This window comes from Epinephelus lanceolatus, chromosome 6 (assembly GCF_041903045.1).
Source record: "Epinephelus lanceolatus isolate andai-2023 chromosome 6, ASM4190304v1, whole genome shotgun sequence".
Classification (NCBI taxonomy): Eukaryota; Metazoa; Chordata; class Actinopteri; order Perciformes; family Serranidae; genus Epinephelus; species Epinephelus lanceolatus.
In genome coordinates this window covers 7,173,374-7,189,973 of record NC_135739.1, presented here as the reverse complement: position 1 = coordinate 7,189,973, position 16,600 = coordinate 7,173,374, and the positions used below count along the sequence as shown (strand labels likewise).

General features: G+C 39.4%; 1 protein-coding gene across 2 annotated transcripts; it reads left to right on the top strand.

Moving 5' to 3' along the window:
• The first annotated feature begins 2,855 nt into the window (after window positions 1–2,855).
• lnp1 (leukemia NUP98 fusion partner 1) lies at window positions 2,856–16,281 on the top strand. Of its 2 annotated transcripts, none has more exons than XM_033620749.2 (4): window positions 2,856–3,340; window positions 7,425–7,670; window positions 9,510–9,605; window positions 13,172–16,281. In XM_033620749.2, the coding sequence occupies exons 1-4, from the start codon at window positions 3,155–3,157 to the stop codon at window positions 13,277–13,279; spliced, it is 636 nt and encodes a 211-aa protein (XP_033476640.2). In that variant the 5' UTR covers window positions 2,856–3,154; the 3' UTR covers window positions 13,280–16,281. The 2 variants fall into 2 exon arrangements, with proteins under 2 accessions (XP_033476640.2, XP_033476639.2); XM_033620748.2 differs by lacking the exon at window positions 13,172–16,281 and adding an exon at window positions 10,609–13,143.
• The last annotated feature ends 319 nt before the right edge of the window (window positions 16,282–16,600 follow it).

Genomic DNA, 16,600 nt, shown 5'->3' with positions numbered 1-16,600 from the left:
TGTTTCATGTTCTTGGTTGCTTGTGCTCAGGTGTGTCCTTAACTGGCTCCCATCTCTGGAGGAACAACAGATTACTGTAATCTTGATCTAAGGTTACATGACAAGGCAGTATGGATGTGTCATAACAGTGCTCAGCCAGATTAGTCCTCCTCTTTGGGACTCAGGTCTCAGCATGTTTAATCTCTCAGTCTGTGAAGATTGTTCTCATGTTCAAGTGTAAATTTCATCTTGAGACTTTCCTCCACACCCAAAGCTGAAAACTCAAAGCCAAAAAATATATAAATGAAGTGCTTATGTGTCTAGTTTTTACATTGCCGTTAATACATTATTGCCATGTTAAATTGTCATGCAAACAAGGTGTTATGAGACTTTCTGCACACACATTTACAACATTGTAGGACCACACATATCATTGCAGTGCGATAACAGGATTTAGTGACTTAAATAGCATGCTCAGTACCGCACTCGTTCTTATGTCACTTTCACAGCACTGTGACGACTTGTAATGAACACTCGGGTGACATAAGACCCCACTGTGACTCTGTCACATATTGCATATTTTAATGCTGATAATAAATGTTCTGTCGTCAATTAAATGAAATAAACAAAGTAAAATCTGGACTTTTCAGAGTCCCTCTCTTTGTGGTTATTTTGTGCCTTTTTGTCATTCTGTGTCTTCTCTAGGGTGTTTGGTGTGTTGTTTTTGCGGTCATTTGTGTCTTACAGTAATGAGGTAATTTTCTGTGTTAGTTAGGTAATTTTGTGTCTCTGAGATAATTTTGTGTCTCTTTGAGGTATTTGTGTAACTCTGAGATACGTTTGTGTCTCTGTAAGGTAATTTTGTTACTTTTTGAGGTCATTTTGTGTCTCTTTGAGGTAATGTTTTTGTTCTATTGAGGTAATTTTGTGTCTCTTTGAGGTATTTTGTGTCTCTTTAAGGTCATTTTGTGTCTCTTTGAGGTAATGTTTTTGTTCTATTGAGGTAATTTTGTGTCTCTTTGAGGTATTTTGTGTCTCTTTAAGGTCATTTTGTGTCTCTTTGAAGTATTTTGTGTCTCTTTAAGGTCATTTTATGACTCTTTAAAGTAATTTTGTGTCTCTTTGAAGTAATGTTTTTGTTCTATTGAGGTAATTTTGTGTCTCATTAAGGTAATTTTATGACTCTTTAAAGTAATTTTGTGTCTCTTTGAGGTAGTGTTTTTGTTCTATTGAGGTAATTTTGTGTCTCTTTGAGGTATTTTGTGTCTCTTTGAGGTAATGTTTTTGTTCTATTGAGGTAATTTTGTGTCTCTTTAAGGTAATTTTGTGTCTCTTTAGGGTAATTTTCTGTGTTACTAAGGTAATTCTGTGACTCTTTAAGGTAATTTTGTGTCTCTGGGGTATTTTTGTGTCTCTTTGAGGTAATTGTGTGACTCTTTAAGGTAATTTTGTGTCTCTTTAGGGTAATTTTCTGTGTTACTAAGGTCATTTTGTGACTCTTTAAGGTAATTGTGTGACTCTTTAAGGTAATTTTGTGTCTCTTTAGGGTAATTTTCTGTGTTACTAAGGTCATTTTGTGACTCTTTAAGGTAATTTTGTGTCTCTTTAAGATAATTTTGTGTCTCTGAGGTAATTGTGTGACTCTAAGGTAATTTTGTGGCTCTTTAGGGTAATTTTCTGTGTTACTAAGGTCATTTTGTGACTCTTTAATGTTGTGCTTCACTGAGGCAATGTTGTGTCTTGTCAAGACAATTTTGTGTCTCTGAGGTATTTTGTGTCTCTTTGAGGTAATGTTTTTGTTCTATTGAGGTAATTTTGTGTCTCATTAAGGTAATTTTGTGTCTCTTTGAGGTAATTTTGTGTCTTTTTAAGGTAATTTTGTGTCTCTGATGTAAATTTGTGTCTCTTTAGGGTAATTTTCTGTGTTACTAAGGTAATTTTGTGACTCTTTCAGGTAATTTTGTGTCTTTTTAAGGTAATTTTGTGTCTCTTTATGGTCATTTTGTGTGTCTTCGAGGTCATTTTGTGTGTCTTTGAGGTAATGTTGTGTCTTATTGAGGTATTTTGTGTCTCTTTGAGATAAATTTGTGACATTTTTGGTCATTTTGTATCACTTTGTGGTTGTTGTTTTTTTGTTTATTTGTTTGTTTGTTTCCATACTCGTAGTTATTTTGTGTCTCTTTGCCTCCCTTTGTTGTCTTTTGGTGGTCATTTGAGTGCCTTCCTGGTCTGTAGTTTTTAATTTGAGTGGCATTTTGCAGATGAAGTCCAGTGGGGCCCTGTCATTTTTGGCCCCTGGGCCTGTGCCCGCTAGGCTTATTCAGTCATCCATCCGTGCTTATACTGTATGTAATAAAGTGTGGCATTGTATAGAGAATGAACTACCAACATATCAGCTTTAGTGAAGTGGAAAACTTAAACTCATTGTTCTGTGTTTTGTTTCCAGCTTGTGCACATGTTTCTTTTCCTGTTGCTGAATTGTGCACACACAGTTGAATATCTTCTATACCAAAACTATACTGGAGAATTTGGGGGAAAAATAAAGGTAAGAAGAAAGACAATATGATAGAGTAGTGCCCAGAGTAATATGAAAACATACACTCCCTCTCTGTCCTGTATTACACCAGCCTCAGGCTCACAGTGCACAGCAGTAGACAGGGTAGCCTGCTCCATAATTATTGACAGGTTTGATGTACTCAGCAAGTGGAAAGTATGGGGAAATTGGTGTTTCAGTTGTCTACCCCCAGGCTCATGACTGTAATGGAAAAGCAGTGATCACATCACCCACCCAGTTCTAAAATACTATCTGCTCCTCTCTGGCTCCCGCCTCCCTGTTTATTCCCATCACCTCCAGTTTTACTTTCGCCCAGCCATGTTAAACAGATTAAAGAGGATTCACTTGTGTAAAGACTCAAGCAAAAGCTCTGCTGTTTATTTTTGGATCTTCTAAGAATAACACAACTACAGCCACAGTGCTTAGAACTGCACAGGGATCTAAATGAAGTAAGTTACCTTTGCCTTGTGGGACAGTTGTGTAGTAGAGCAGCCAGTCAGTCAGACGCTTAGTAGGTCAGCTCAGCGTTGTCTGTGCCCTCTGCACCACTGGGCTGGGATCACACTTTCATCTACTGAGCTGAGACTTGTTGGACACAGAGGCTCCCTGCACAACTCCACCATGTCTCTCAGGCTGCTGCCTGCTTTCGTTGTGGATAACGACGACGATGATGATGGTAACTTCACAAAATGGATGAGTAGTTACTGGGGTCACGGAGCAGAAGGTGGACACTCCAGGGACAGGAAGCGCAGTTTCAGAAGAGCCACAAAAACACAAGGGGACCGAAGAGCATCACTCCCAACTGTGGTAAGGACCAGCAGCACTGAATAGACGCATGCATGTGTGTTCACTGTACATTTTGTTTTTGCATCAACATATAAACAGCAGCAAGACACTTTTAACAAAACAATATTTCCAGTTTCTGTCATTTTAAAACAACCTGCCTCTTTTTAAACTTGTTAATAAAACTAACTAAAGATAACTTTACAAAAAAAACTACTGTATGCAGTTAACCACAACTCAATATGTCATTGTAGAACGTTTCTAAAAGTTACATACAGTAGCCTATATTCAAGAAATAAGGCTGACCTTATTTATATTTGAGCAGACAATGAGGGTAGATTAATGCATGTATACACTCTGCAGACATGGAAACCCAGACATTGGTATGAGCACTATGCAGGCTATGTAGGTCTGTTATAGTTTTCAGTAATAGGGTGTCCTGACCTCCACTGCCTTCACTTCATCAATAACGTCTGCTGATGCACAAGTACATGATGCTCCCCCAGCACACACTTAAACACACAGACACACACAGGCACAGATATAAATACTGTTTAAACTGGACTTGCGTTTCACCAGTAATCCAAGAGGCATCAGAACTGAAGAAGCTTCTTGGAGAGGTGAAATCTCTTCAAGGAACTCAGTTAAGTCCAGTTGCCTACGATATATAGCACTTAAGATTACCATGACCTGGATGAGTGAGAATCTTCACCAATATATTGTTTAAATTGATTATACAGAGGTGCCACTCATAGAAACATCATTTTTTATTGAAAAAGTGTAACAGAAAACCTACAATGTACAGAGTTAGTAATGCTGTGAGTGTCTTCAGATTCCTTTATGTCACTGAGGTCAAACAGTGTGCAAATATTCTGCAAAAAGCAGACTTAACTAAACTGTTTTCATTTTATTTACCTTGTTTCCAACAACATAACAGCTGTAATATATCCAGACTGGAATACCAAATACAAACACTTGTATGTTGTCCATATTTATACCCCAACCCCACCAAGGAAGGGAAAAAAAGCTAAACTGAAATGACAGTACACATGTATACGTGGGCAGATACACATTTTAGACATACATTAGCAGACAGCAACATAAGTCAAAAAGTAAACAAAGGTACACACACGCATTCATACAAATAGATTTATACATCAGTCAAAGTTGTCTACAGCCAATCTACATTGTAATTTGCTCCAAGTAAGAATCAACTATGTCAGAAATGGTCGCCACATCCTGTAAAATTCACCTGCAGAGCCACCCAGCATACACTTTTATTTTACTTTATTTTCTCTAAGTGTAGAAAACTCTTGAGATCACCAGCCTACTAAGCATGTGTGGGAGACACCTCCTGCTTCCACTTAGTAAGTATAAGGCGTCTTGCAATTAAGGAGGCAAAGGCATTTGAATAGTGTCTAGGAAGGGGTTTGTTCTCTGGAACTACTATGATAGAAAGTTTTTAAATGAAAGCAGACCTGCAAGTCTGTTTCCTGACAATGAGAACATTAATGTAAGATATTATTCAGCATACATGTCAACCTGAAATAGACAAAGCTCTTGATTCTTTTATAAAAACATGTATTAATCATGGACTTCTGCATGTAAGTGCTCCTCTATGGAACACTGTGCTGCTTTATTCATCGCCATGAGGGAATGAACTTATCAGTCATAGAGAGATCAGAGATCAATGACACACGGCAGCACACTTGTGGCTCATACAGCAGGTTCTCAGTATGGTCAAGGGCAATTTAGCAACACTGATGTTTACTGAAATGTAGACATATACCCTGGGTGTTTAAGATTGAACAAAATAAATGTGTTTTGATAAAGTTTCCCCCCCCATTAGAGTGGCACTGAATATACACACTATTATGATGGGCCCTAGTGTCAGATTTAGCATCTTAACTAGCTTCTGTACATCGTATAGTCTAGTCACATGGTCAAATACACACTTGACATTAGACAATATCAACTTAAGTACCCAACAATCACTATTACAAGTCTGTATATGATAAAAATACCAAAAAAGGAGAAATTAGTCAATTAATTATATCATTTTTATTGTTCAATTACACTTTTTTTTATAGTTCATGTAGAATAAACACATAATTTGTTCCTATGATTCCTACTGACTATTTCACAACTACAATTACACAAAGGAAAAAAAAGGCATATTCATTTTAACATGAGTTCTTATTATTCCTGATCAGTCTAAATCAGTCACAAGGGCCTGTTCTCTGTCCAACACACTGTTACATCATCAGAGTTACACTTATATTTTGTTCACATTTGGAGGAATGAAAGAAAATCTTTGTCAGGTTTTGTGAGACAAAAGCAGCTGATGAGAGACATGATGACACATGCTGCAGCTTTTTGTCAGTGTGAACATTTGCTTCTGCCAACACAGATCAACCTGACCATTTGATCTAGTGGACAGACGAGCCAAATGACCCAACTATTAATCCATAAGTAGATAGATATGCACTGTGACGTCTTTTTGGACACTGTTAATGAACTTACGTTACACATACGCTTTAAACCACTAAGCTTTGTCTTTTCTACTCTGACTTTACACATATCTCAGCTTTAGACTTATTTATTTGTTCTTAATTTTTTTTTTGACAAGCACAAAATACAGTGAACATGTACTTAGACTGATTCCATTTTTAAAAATTTATAACATGTCCACCCACCCTGAGTAAACTCAAAGGGAAGAGCAGAAAGAAAAAATTTTAAAAAATACATGAATTAGGTCACATTTAGCTGTACCAAATGTCATTAGCTGTATAGATGATAAACTGTAATATTTAAAAATTAAATTTGGATATCATGTCAGCAATACACATGAGAAAATAATGTGTACAATCAAGCACTTCTTAAATCATTTCTCTTTCTTTCTGTTCTCATTTTCTCTCCCTCCACCAGCGTCATCTGGTTCTCTTCTCACTGTCCATTTACTGTAATTGCTCTTGTTGTACACTTCTGGTTACAGACTCTCTCTTCACCTCTGTACACTCATTTTTTGAGTGTAATTCATTTGCCAAAAAAAGACACAAAACGTAAAATAAATCACGTCAAAGATAAGATTTGACTGTCCATTCCTCTATTACCCTGTAAGGGGTCCTCAGATCAAAAGAATCAAAAGGGTGCCATAATTCACTCTCTGATGCGCTGTCTGTCAGAGCTAGAACAAATGAAAGATTCGTAATTAATATATTAACTAAGGCCTAATTTTTAAACAGGTGTATTCACACAACACTTTCATTGTATTTCCTCCCTGATCTTGGCTCAGCAACAGTTTTGCGTAAAAGGAATTAAAGCCCTGTCCATAATAGACCGGGCTACTAATTTAAGTTATATATTACATGCCTGCATTGATCTGCAAAGTAAATACATAGTAAATACAATATACATACTTAATATGTATACCCCAGATCATTTTTAACATTTGGAGTGGCATGTGAGAAAAACAGAACACTCAAACTGTTCCTCAGCCCTGTTGTACAATTTGACATCAACTAATCGTGATAAATATAGAAATAATCAAAGTAAGTTAAAGGCATAGTTTTAAGTTTGTAGACTTCTATGTAATAAACTAGGATTCGTAGGAAGTAGGATCTAACTTAAAGTTGCTGTTGAGTTGCTCTGTGGGAAATGTAGGATGTTTTGGCTACATCTCCTGCCAGTACCTTCCCTGGAGTGCCCTTTAATCAGTCCTGACTTTTATGACACAGGCATCACTGCGTTCAGGGAGGAATGTATCAGGTCATAAAGATGATCACTCTGAAATGAAGAGTGCTTTCATTTGCTTTAATTTGACTGCACCTCTATGTATCTGTTTTGCAACATATAAGTGTAATCTGATTACTGCTGTTGTGTAAATTATCACAGACCTATAATTAGGTGGTGCTTTGCAAGCATGTTACTTAAGAATATTAGGGGAGATTAACATATTAAACAGACAGAAGCTCAGCATGGTCGTGTCTCTGTCTGTCTGGTTTAATGTTCTTACAGTTGCTTTTCAGATTTTCAGCTCTTCTGTTTTCCTTTGAGCTGAGACTGAATCATCATGGACAAGTTGTGTAACAGCTGTTATTGTCCACAGTCACAGTTAGACGCCATGAAGCTGAACAGGCTGCACACAGCAACATTGGCTCCCAGCCCGAGCCAGATCAAAACCAGGGAGGAGAAGGGGGAGGTGAGGCCCCACCAGAGAGCTCGCCGTGCCTCCTCAGATGAAAACAGCCGCTCCAAGTCGGGCATCCCAGAGAACCGCATCACCACCATCCCAGAGCTCACAGAGTCATTCGAGAAGAGACTCTTTCTCCGGGATAAGAGGACCATGTCTCTGGTGAGATGAAGTTTAAACAGTTTTTATAGTTGTTGTTTTTTACCAGCTCAGTGTGTTGTAGATTATTCAATTAACTGCAGGGTCGGTCAGGTCTTACACTAATAGGGTATTATGAAGCCCGTAAAGATTAAAGACCTCTTACAGAGAATTAAAAGGTGTATCAGTTTGGTACACTGACAGGATCATGGACGTGTCCCCAAACTCATATTGGTTACTGTAAAGTGCACAGTATCTCCTGCAGTGGTGGAAGAAGTACTCAGATAAATATATCAATACAACAGTTTAAAAATACTCTGTTACAAGAAATCTGCAATGTTAACTATTACTTCCAAATAAATGCAGTGGAGTAAAAGAGTACAATATCTTCTTCTGAGATGAAAGTAGAAATATAAAAATAGCATAACATGGGAATCAGGGGCGGCAGTGGCTCAGTCCATAGGGACTTATCTTGGGATCCAGAGGGTCGCGACTTCAAGTCTCCATCCAGACCAACAATGGAGTGTGGACTGGTAGCTGGAGAGGTGCCAGTTCACCTCGTGGGCACTGCCGAGGTGCCCTTGAACAAGGCACTAAACCCCCAACTGCTCGGGGCACCTGTCCATGAGCAGCCTCCTCGCTCCGACGTCTATCCATTTAAAGCATGTATAGGTCCTGTTTGTGCATGCGTGTGTATCAGGCCTGTGTGCATATGACATCAGAGTGGAAAAACTGAATTTCCCCTAATGGATTAATAAAGTATATCCTCCTGAGACCCTGTGTCCTCATATGTGGACATTATATTTTGGGTTTACTTGACTTTATATACTTAATTCTACTTAACTAAGACCTGCTGTTGTCGTTCGTGGACACTTTTTTTTGTGCCATCTAGTTGTTATAAGAGCACAATACACTTATCAATGTAAAAACAAGATGGCAGCCATCTCTGCCAACTCAGTCTGCAGCTGATCCCGACACAAAAGTGGACAAGGTCCAAAACCTGATCACATTTTTCTTTATGATTAATAATGTTTGTAGTTTGATATGGCGACAAATCTGACCCACAGTAAGAAGCTAAGACACTATTTATTAAAAAGTACTCATGTGAAGACACTGGGACTTTATTATTGTCTGGTTTGAGGACATTGAGACCTAATTATCATTAACAATGGTTTTTAGCAAAAATTAGGAAAAATTAAAAATGCATACCAAACAAAAGTTCAGGTGTCAGGAGGAGATCTTCTTCTTCTTCTTCTTCTTCTTCTTCACTCACATGTATATTCTACCATTAATCTTTTATGACACTATCAGGATCAAGAATAATATATTTCTCATTTTGTGAAAGGGCTCGATCCCTTCTATAGTTTATATTTGGGAATCTATATGTTTTATATTTTGTAATTTTAACTTTGTAAAAAAGAAATCATAATGTTTTGTATATGATATGACAACCAAACCAGACCTACGCTTTGTACTGAAGATTTACTGGGGAAGCTTTCAAAATAATAGCTGGATTGCTGTGTTTTGTCATTGATGCCAACTTCAAGCTTCATATCCAATGGCAATTTGAAAATGTGTTTTTTGTTTGTCTGTTTTTAACAGTAGGTCTACACTGGAGTTGTAGTAGTAGGGCCCACAGTGCAACAGTTAATACTGTAAATACACCAGATGTATACTTAAAGGAACAGTGTGTAAGATTTAGGGGGATTTAGTGCCATCTAGTGGTGAGGACTGCACATTGCAACCAGCTGAAACTTAGTTAGAAATCCTTCAGTGTTCATTGGAGGTTAGTTATCCGCAGAGATCTCTTCTTCTCCAAAACAAACAGACCAGGTGATTAAAATCAGTTTTTCTTTTAAACAGATTGAGGACGACAAGTTGTGCCTGATCTGTCATGAGGACATGAAGAAGAACGGAGGAGTTCAAGAGCTGCACTGTACACACCGTTTCCACAAAGAGGTAAAACACCTTTTATAAGACTGACGCACTGCATGTCTCCTCAGGGACAAAGCATGAGACAGTGGGGCCCTGGGCGCAGATATGCAAAAGGCCCACCACCTCTCCTACACAGGAGCAGGACACACAGACTTTGTAGTTATTTTGTGTCCCTTTGCAGTCCCATTGCATCTCTTTGTGGCCTTTTTGTGTCTCTTTCTGGTTGTTATGAGTTTCACCCTGGTAGGTATATGTCGATTTGAGTGACATTTGCAGACAAAGATCAGGGCAGCCCCTGATTGAACCAATCGCCTCAAAAAATTTTACCATTGTACTTTTCTGCAAACCGTGGATATGTTACATTTGCACATTATTTGTAACTGATATCTCAACAGCGCTGTGGTGAAGATGTGGTTAGGTTTAGTCACAAAAAGCACTTGATTATAGTTAGGAAAAGATCATGTGTTGGCCTAAAACAGTCACATTTGGTGGCACAAAAGCAGTTGGAAAAGCCGGGATGGGTAAAAAAAACACCTCGTTTTTGTGGTTCAAGCACAGCTGGAAGACCTGGTGATGTGACGATGAGAAACACCCAGGTTTGGTACCACAAACACCTGTGGAACTACATCACTTCAGAAACAATGATATGCTACATATGAAACGTACAAATGTGAAGTTTCCGTGGTCTGCAATAACGTACAATGCTTACATTTTCTTGTGGCGACTGGGCTGCCCTGACGCTTTGGGCCCCTGACGCGCCTGTGCTTGTTAGGCCCATTCAGTAATGCATCCATGTGTCTCCTCTACATTGAATTTACTTCCTGTTGCAAAGCAGTGTTCAGTCCAATCCCAGCATGTGAGATATCAGATCCATGGTGCATGATTACAGCTCGTTCCTAGACATGCATGATGTGAAGTGGTATGAAAACAGTCTGCCTGCATCAAAACCCATCTGTGTGGAAGCATGGAGAACGCTAACATCTGAGGAGTTACTTATTACCATGTCTCCGTTTGGTGGGTGCTGAAGGCGGCTCGGAGGTCAGAGCAGTGCCGGCCCAGCAGCGGCAGTGAAACAGGAGTGGGTCAGGTGAGGAGACTCTCGGATGAGAGGAGGAAGTCGGCAGACGGGCCAATCTCCATGGAGAAGGAGCAGCACACACTCCGTCGTCAATTGTCCCTGCGGAGACATCGCTGATATCATTCTGTGGAAGGAGGAAGGTGACTCATCATCGGTGTTAAAATGGAAGATGAGCAAAACATCAGGATTGTCTGCTGAACTGTCACTGCTACATAGTTTGACGTTCGAGTGTTAAAATCTCAGGGCATTGACTGTGCCTGACCTGATCCCGTAAAAGTGTCCTGTGGGATCCCATCGCTCTGTCTGTCACTCTGTCTCCTCAGTGTCAGATCATAATTATAAAAACATTCGAAACATCTGATTCAGTCTCACTCCCAACTCGTCACATACCGACACTTGGTCAGTGGCCTGTCGCTCCAGATACCAACAAACAGTGTTGAGGGGTGAGGTGGATGGGTCAAACAAACCCTGTACATTCACCCAGGAGCCTGCTCTTTGGGTGTTGTGAAGCCAAAAGTCAATCGAACAAATGTAGTTATGACTTTTTTTCCCCTAAACCTAACCACACTCTTTCAATGCCAAAAGTTCTGTACATCGACTGTAAAAATAATGGCTGTAGCTAACGTGACGTCACCTCTTGGTTTGTGGACTAATTTTGAAGCCTCAATTTTGGCATTTCAGCCTTCGGTATCTTGGTTTTTGGAGGCAGAAGTGACCATATTTGGATGATAGGCTGGAGTTGTAGGCTATCATAGACTGTATAAATATGGATGTAGCTATTGTGACATCACCCATTGGTTTTTGGACTCCCATTTTGAAGCCCTGAGTTTGGCACTTCGGCCGTTGCCATCTTGGTATTTGGAGTCAGAAGTGGGTGGAGCTGTGGAAGAATGAGGGGTGGGTTTGATTTACAGACTTTGGCACAGACAGCCTGTCGCTCAAACAGCCTCACCTTTAATTATCCATAACTTTGGCCCTTAATAAAATGTAAATGTGTGTTATTTAAGAATTCACCCCCATTCAGTTGTCCTGAATGATCAAATTAGCTATGGAGACCAAAACTGTTTTTTTTTGTACCAGGCTGTTAACATGTTTATTTATTCTATAGAGTTGGGCATTTTAACATGGTGTTTTGGAGCCAGGCTCAGGAGGCCATTCAAGAACTGCAGTTTTTGGCACTTCTGCGCTGGCGTCATTTTTTAGCCTCAGGGGTTGCTGCTTGTTTGTACGTTTATTTTAAAAAGAGACTTTTAATGAGTGTAAATTCACATGCTGTACCTGGACGTCCAAAAGTAAGGGGGGTACCTGTCATATTTTGACGTGACGAGCCACTGACCAAGTGTCGATGTTTGATGAGTTGGGAGGGGAGGATCCCCTGGACCCCCTGACTAAGTTCTGAATGTACCAGAATCCTAGAAATGCCCCTGTGTGCACTTGACCTGTTTGGGGCGCTGCTGCTGGATTTTGCAAAGATGAATGAGGACGGCAAATGTCAAAAGGTTGAAAAAAGGGGAATTCATTATTATATGTATTGATAGATATTATAAAGCGTTGTTTATTAATTGGCCCTCGCCTCCTGTCACTTTGCCAAAGTGGCCCCTAGGCAAAGCAAGTTGAGTATCCCTGTTCTACATCCTCAAGTGACTTCATCAAATGTCTAGTTTTGTCCAACCAATATTTTCAAACCCAAAATGTTAACTTTGGAATTTTTGCTTGAAAAATAACATAAACAATTTATTGATTACCAAAATAGAAGCCAATTAATTTTCCGTCAATTGAATGATTGATTCATTGACTAATAGTTGGAGCTCTACATGAGATGTATTAAATATTTGCTTCACAGTATTATAAGTAAGGTCATATAAGTGTACTTAATGTTCAGCTATGACTCAGCTTGTAAGTGGGTGACAGTCTATGCAATATCTTTCATGTTGAATTCATCAAATGATTATCACACAAGGAGATATTCTCAACTATACGTTAAAGAGTCTTTCAGCAAAACTACAATCTGATTTTTATAGTGTGGAAAGTAAAAACAAATCTCACCATAAATGTTCGTACAGTAGACTTAATTAATTTGTCTCAGCCGAAGTGATTTGGCTGCGTCTTTCTATTAACTTGTGACAACTTGGGTTATTCTGATTGCATGCAAAGTTGTTTTAATTAAGTCTAAATTGATGTGTTTTTGTGTTCAGCCATAACTTCAGTGTTTGTATTTTGTGTTGTTACAGACAGGAAAAATGTCAATAAATAACCAAGGAAATAAATTCTCAGCTGTTTTTTTTAACTGCACTCCTCTGATAATGTTGTGAATGTACAACAGAGTAAAACACGTGACATCAGTGTCCTCATCATGGGTCAGGGTCAGGGTCAGTGTCGTGCATGTGGTTCCTATAGCATGTTGGAAACTAGCTTCTGGCACCAGGGAGGGAAATCAATACCTGCAGGAATCATAAACATCCAGCCTGAGTGAAAAAAAAAAAGAATAACCTCTTTTTCAAATGTGTTTCAGTGCATGGAGCAGTGGCTGTGGAAAAAGCAGACGTGTCCCACATGCCGTGTCCATGTGTTCATGCCGAAGCCCCTCTACTGGTCTTCATCCCGCATCCAAGTCCCATAAAGATCCTGGATCTGCACCTGCATGTGACCCACTGACCCGCCCCCAGACCTCCACCATAACTCACTCCTCCTGCATGAACTCCCGCTGCTCCTTCAACGACATGTGAGGGTTTATTCAAAACAGCACTCAAGGAGCAGACTTAAGATCATCCTCTGTGTTTGGAGGGGCCCTGGACGCTATGTGACAGTTAAGGGTCCCTCAGTAAGAGACAGGACTTGTGATCTGGTGGCGTCTCACACAGCTTATTGATGTAAGACACTTATTTAATGTGTGAATTAGTGCCCGAATATGAGAGTTTTGTCTATATTTTGTCCAGAGACATTTTAAACTCTGCACTGAACTTGCAGTTTTATGAAGCAAATTCCCTTGAGATTTGTTATATCTTTTAAAATCTGACTTTTTTTTTCTTCCTTTTTGCACTTTTGCACATCTGATTTACCTTAAAGCAAAAATTTGCCATTTTTGGATTTATTCGCTTTCTTGCCAAGAGTTAGATGAAAAGATTGACACAAATATCTGTCTGTTAAATATGAAGCTACAACAGCCATTTCAAATGTTATCACTCAATTAAATGGGCATTATTAATTCTTATCAGTGCTGTAGGTCAGGAGGTTCCTGCAGTACTGACTAGTAGATTCAGAAGCCAGTTATCAGTGCATTAAATGCCTGTTGGCATCAGGAATAGTTACATTAGGTTCCACTTTCACTTAAGTTAGCTTTAGGCGCACATACTACGAGGTTAGCAGTAGAAAAACATTGGCTTTAAATGAGCATGTTACGTGAAATACGCCATGTTGTTAAAGGCCAACTGTGCAGGATTTAGCGGCATCTAGCAGTGATGTTGCAAAAGAGGAACTTCTCCTGTTTGTCGTTTGCTCCCATTTGAGAGAAATATGGTGCAAAAATATGAATGGTGAACAGAGTCTCACTCCGACCTCGCCACATATCGACATTTGGTCATGGACTTTCCACATCCAAATGCGATGTGCAAGGTAGCCTGGATGCGTTGGTTGTTGACGTTCTCGGACACCGTGTCAAGTTCTCTTTTCAAAATACATTTCCGTTTTCACTGGAAATTTAACATTTACATACAGTCTCTTTCAAAATAAAAGCACTACATCAGTACAACACCGTGAATTGACATATTTTTTCCTTCAACAACACATGGGTTTGGCTTCACAATCTTAGAGGAAGTGACCAGACTCCCAGGTGAAAGTTGGTTGTTGTTGAACCCACCCCACACGGAATTTCGCTGCCTTAAATTTCTTGTTGTGCCACGTTTCCCCAAATGCTGCCGTTAAACTGTAAGGGCAACCAGCTGTGTATCATGCCGCCGTGAAAAGACGACTTTTTTTCATCAATGTCTCACGCCAGAATTCACTGCCCAAGCTCCGCATTTCGATAACTTGAGACGGAGTGGGTTGAAATGGCCCTATCTAGAGCCAGTATTTGATTTGTCTGCTCTAGATTACTGCAAAGAGATGGTGGACTCTGTGGAAGAGGACCTACATCATACGTAGATATAAACGGCTCATTCTAAAGTAACAAAAACACAACAACTCTAATTCGCGTTAATGAAACTGAAAGTAAAAGCCAAACCCAGATTCATTCTCGTTTGGCTTTTCACCTCGCTATGTTTGCAATTTTTTGTCACTGTGTCTTTTGGATGTGTGCTGCTCACAGTCTGGCACTGGGTCACTGCTTTTTTATAAAGCCCCGCCCTCACCTGAGCACTGCGTGGGTACACGTCTAAAAAGTACAGACAGAGGGCAGAGTCTCTGCAGATAGATACACCACCACACACTTCTAGAAAGGCCATAAGTGATGATTGTGAGGAATCAATTCTGTGTGATGTAGTTATTATTTTTAGGAAATTTTGCATAGTTCATTCATTATCCTGTTAGGGGTCGTGGTGGGGATGGAGTCTATCCCAGCTGACATTAGTTGAGAGGCAGGGTACACCCTGGACAGGTCACCAGACTATCACAGGGCCGACACATAGAGACAGACAACCATTCACACTCACATTCACACACACACATTATATCACCTGACTTCCTCAGTCACTGCATAACATTAACCTCGGCCATTTAATGGGCTGATAACGGCCTCTGAACCTTCTGTAGCAGGAACCTTCCAAACCATATCTATGATGCTGATAACCACAAATAATGTCCATTTAACTGAGTGATAACATTTGAACCAGGCAGCTACAACTATCTACTGGCCTGCTGTGTGCAGACATGATATCATGGTATCAATCTTCTCAATTTAATCAACTAATTTGATTGAAAGCCCATGGTTATTGATTCCCTTTACTATTGAAAAATAAATATTGAAAATAAATTCTTACAACTCAAACTCATTTTGTTTTCACCTCTCCTTTGTCTGACAAAAACAAAGTTAATGTTACACTAACTTCCACAGCGTCATCAGCATGTTGAGTATTTGCATATTCAAACTAATTTGGGCAATATTTTTTGTGTGTATGTATTGTAGACCACATTAATGATAGAACTAAATCTTGTATCTGACGAAGGCATGGACAGGAAATAATGCTCACAGCTTCATGACGATTAGCTGTGTCAGTCTGAAAGTGAGTAAGAGCATCTACTGGTTTCATGCTTGACTTAATAATCTTTACTCTGAGGTTATAAACGTGAACTCCTCCTCCTGAAACAACAAGTCCGTCTATCATATCTCATTTTCCATCTTCTCCATCTTCCTGCCTTATCTATTGTTTTGCATGTGAAATGTTTTGCATGTGAAGCCCAGTCGAGTGTCATCTGTTGAGCATTCGAGCTTCTCTGTTGTGTATCTTGCGCTGCCAAATGAGAGTTAACAGAGCAAGCTAGACGTCCAACAGGATCGGGCTGCCTGTGTATAAATGTATCTCTACAAACATGCATTTACGTAAATGTGACTTTATTTCTAGATACTGACAAATAGTCGTCTTTCCATGTATATGATGTTCATTTAAGTACCAATAAACCCTTTAAATCTGCTGTGATCTTGCATGGATTTATGTCAAACCAAAATGTCTGCAGATATAATGTGTTAGGATTAGTCTTTTTTAAATCTCTTTAAAAGAGAAATAACATCGTTACCAATATATATTTACAATCCTCTCTGTGAGTTACAAATTTGGTGTTTGGATTGTCTTTTATACGTTACACATACACAACATTTTGAACTAAAAATACAGACTAGCTGTGTAAAGCCAGCTCCACACAGCCAAAGCTTTTAAGGCTGACAATCAACACACACCAATCCAGGAGTACACACTGATGTCACACTCCTTTACTTAACACGGTGTGCTTT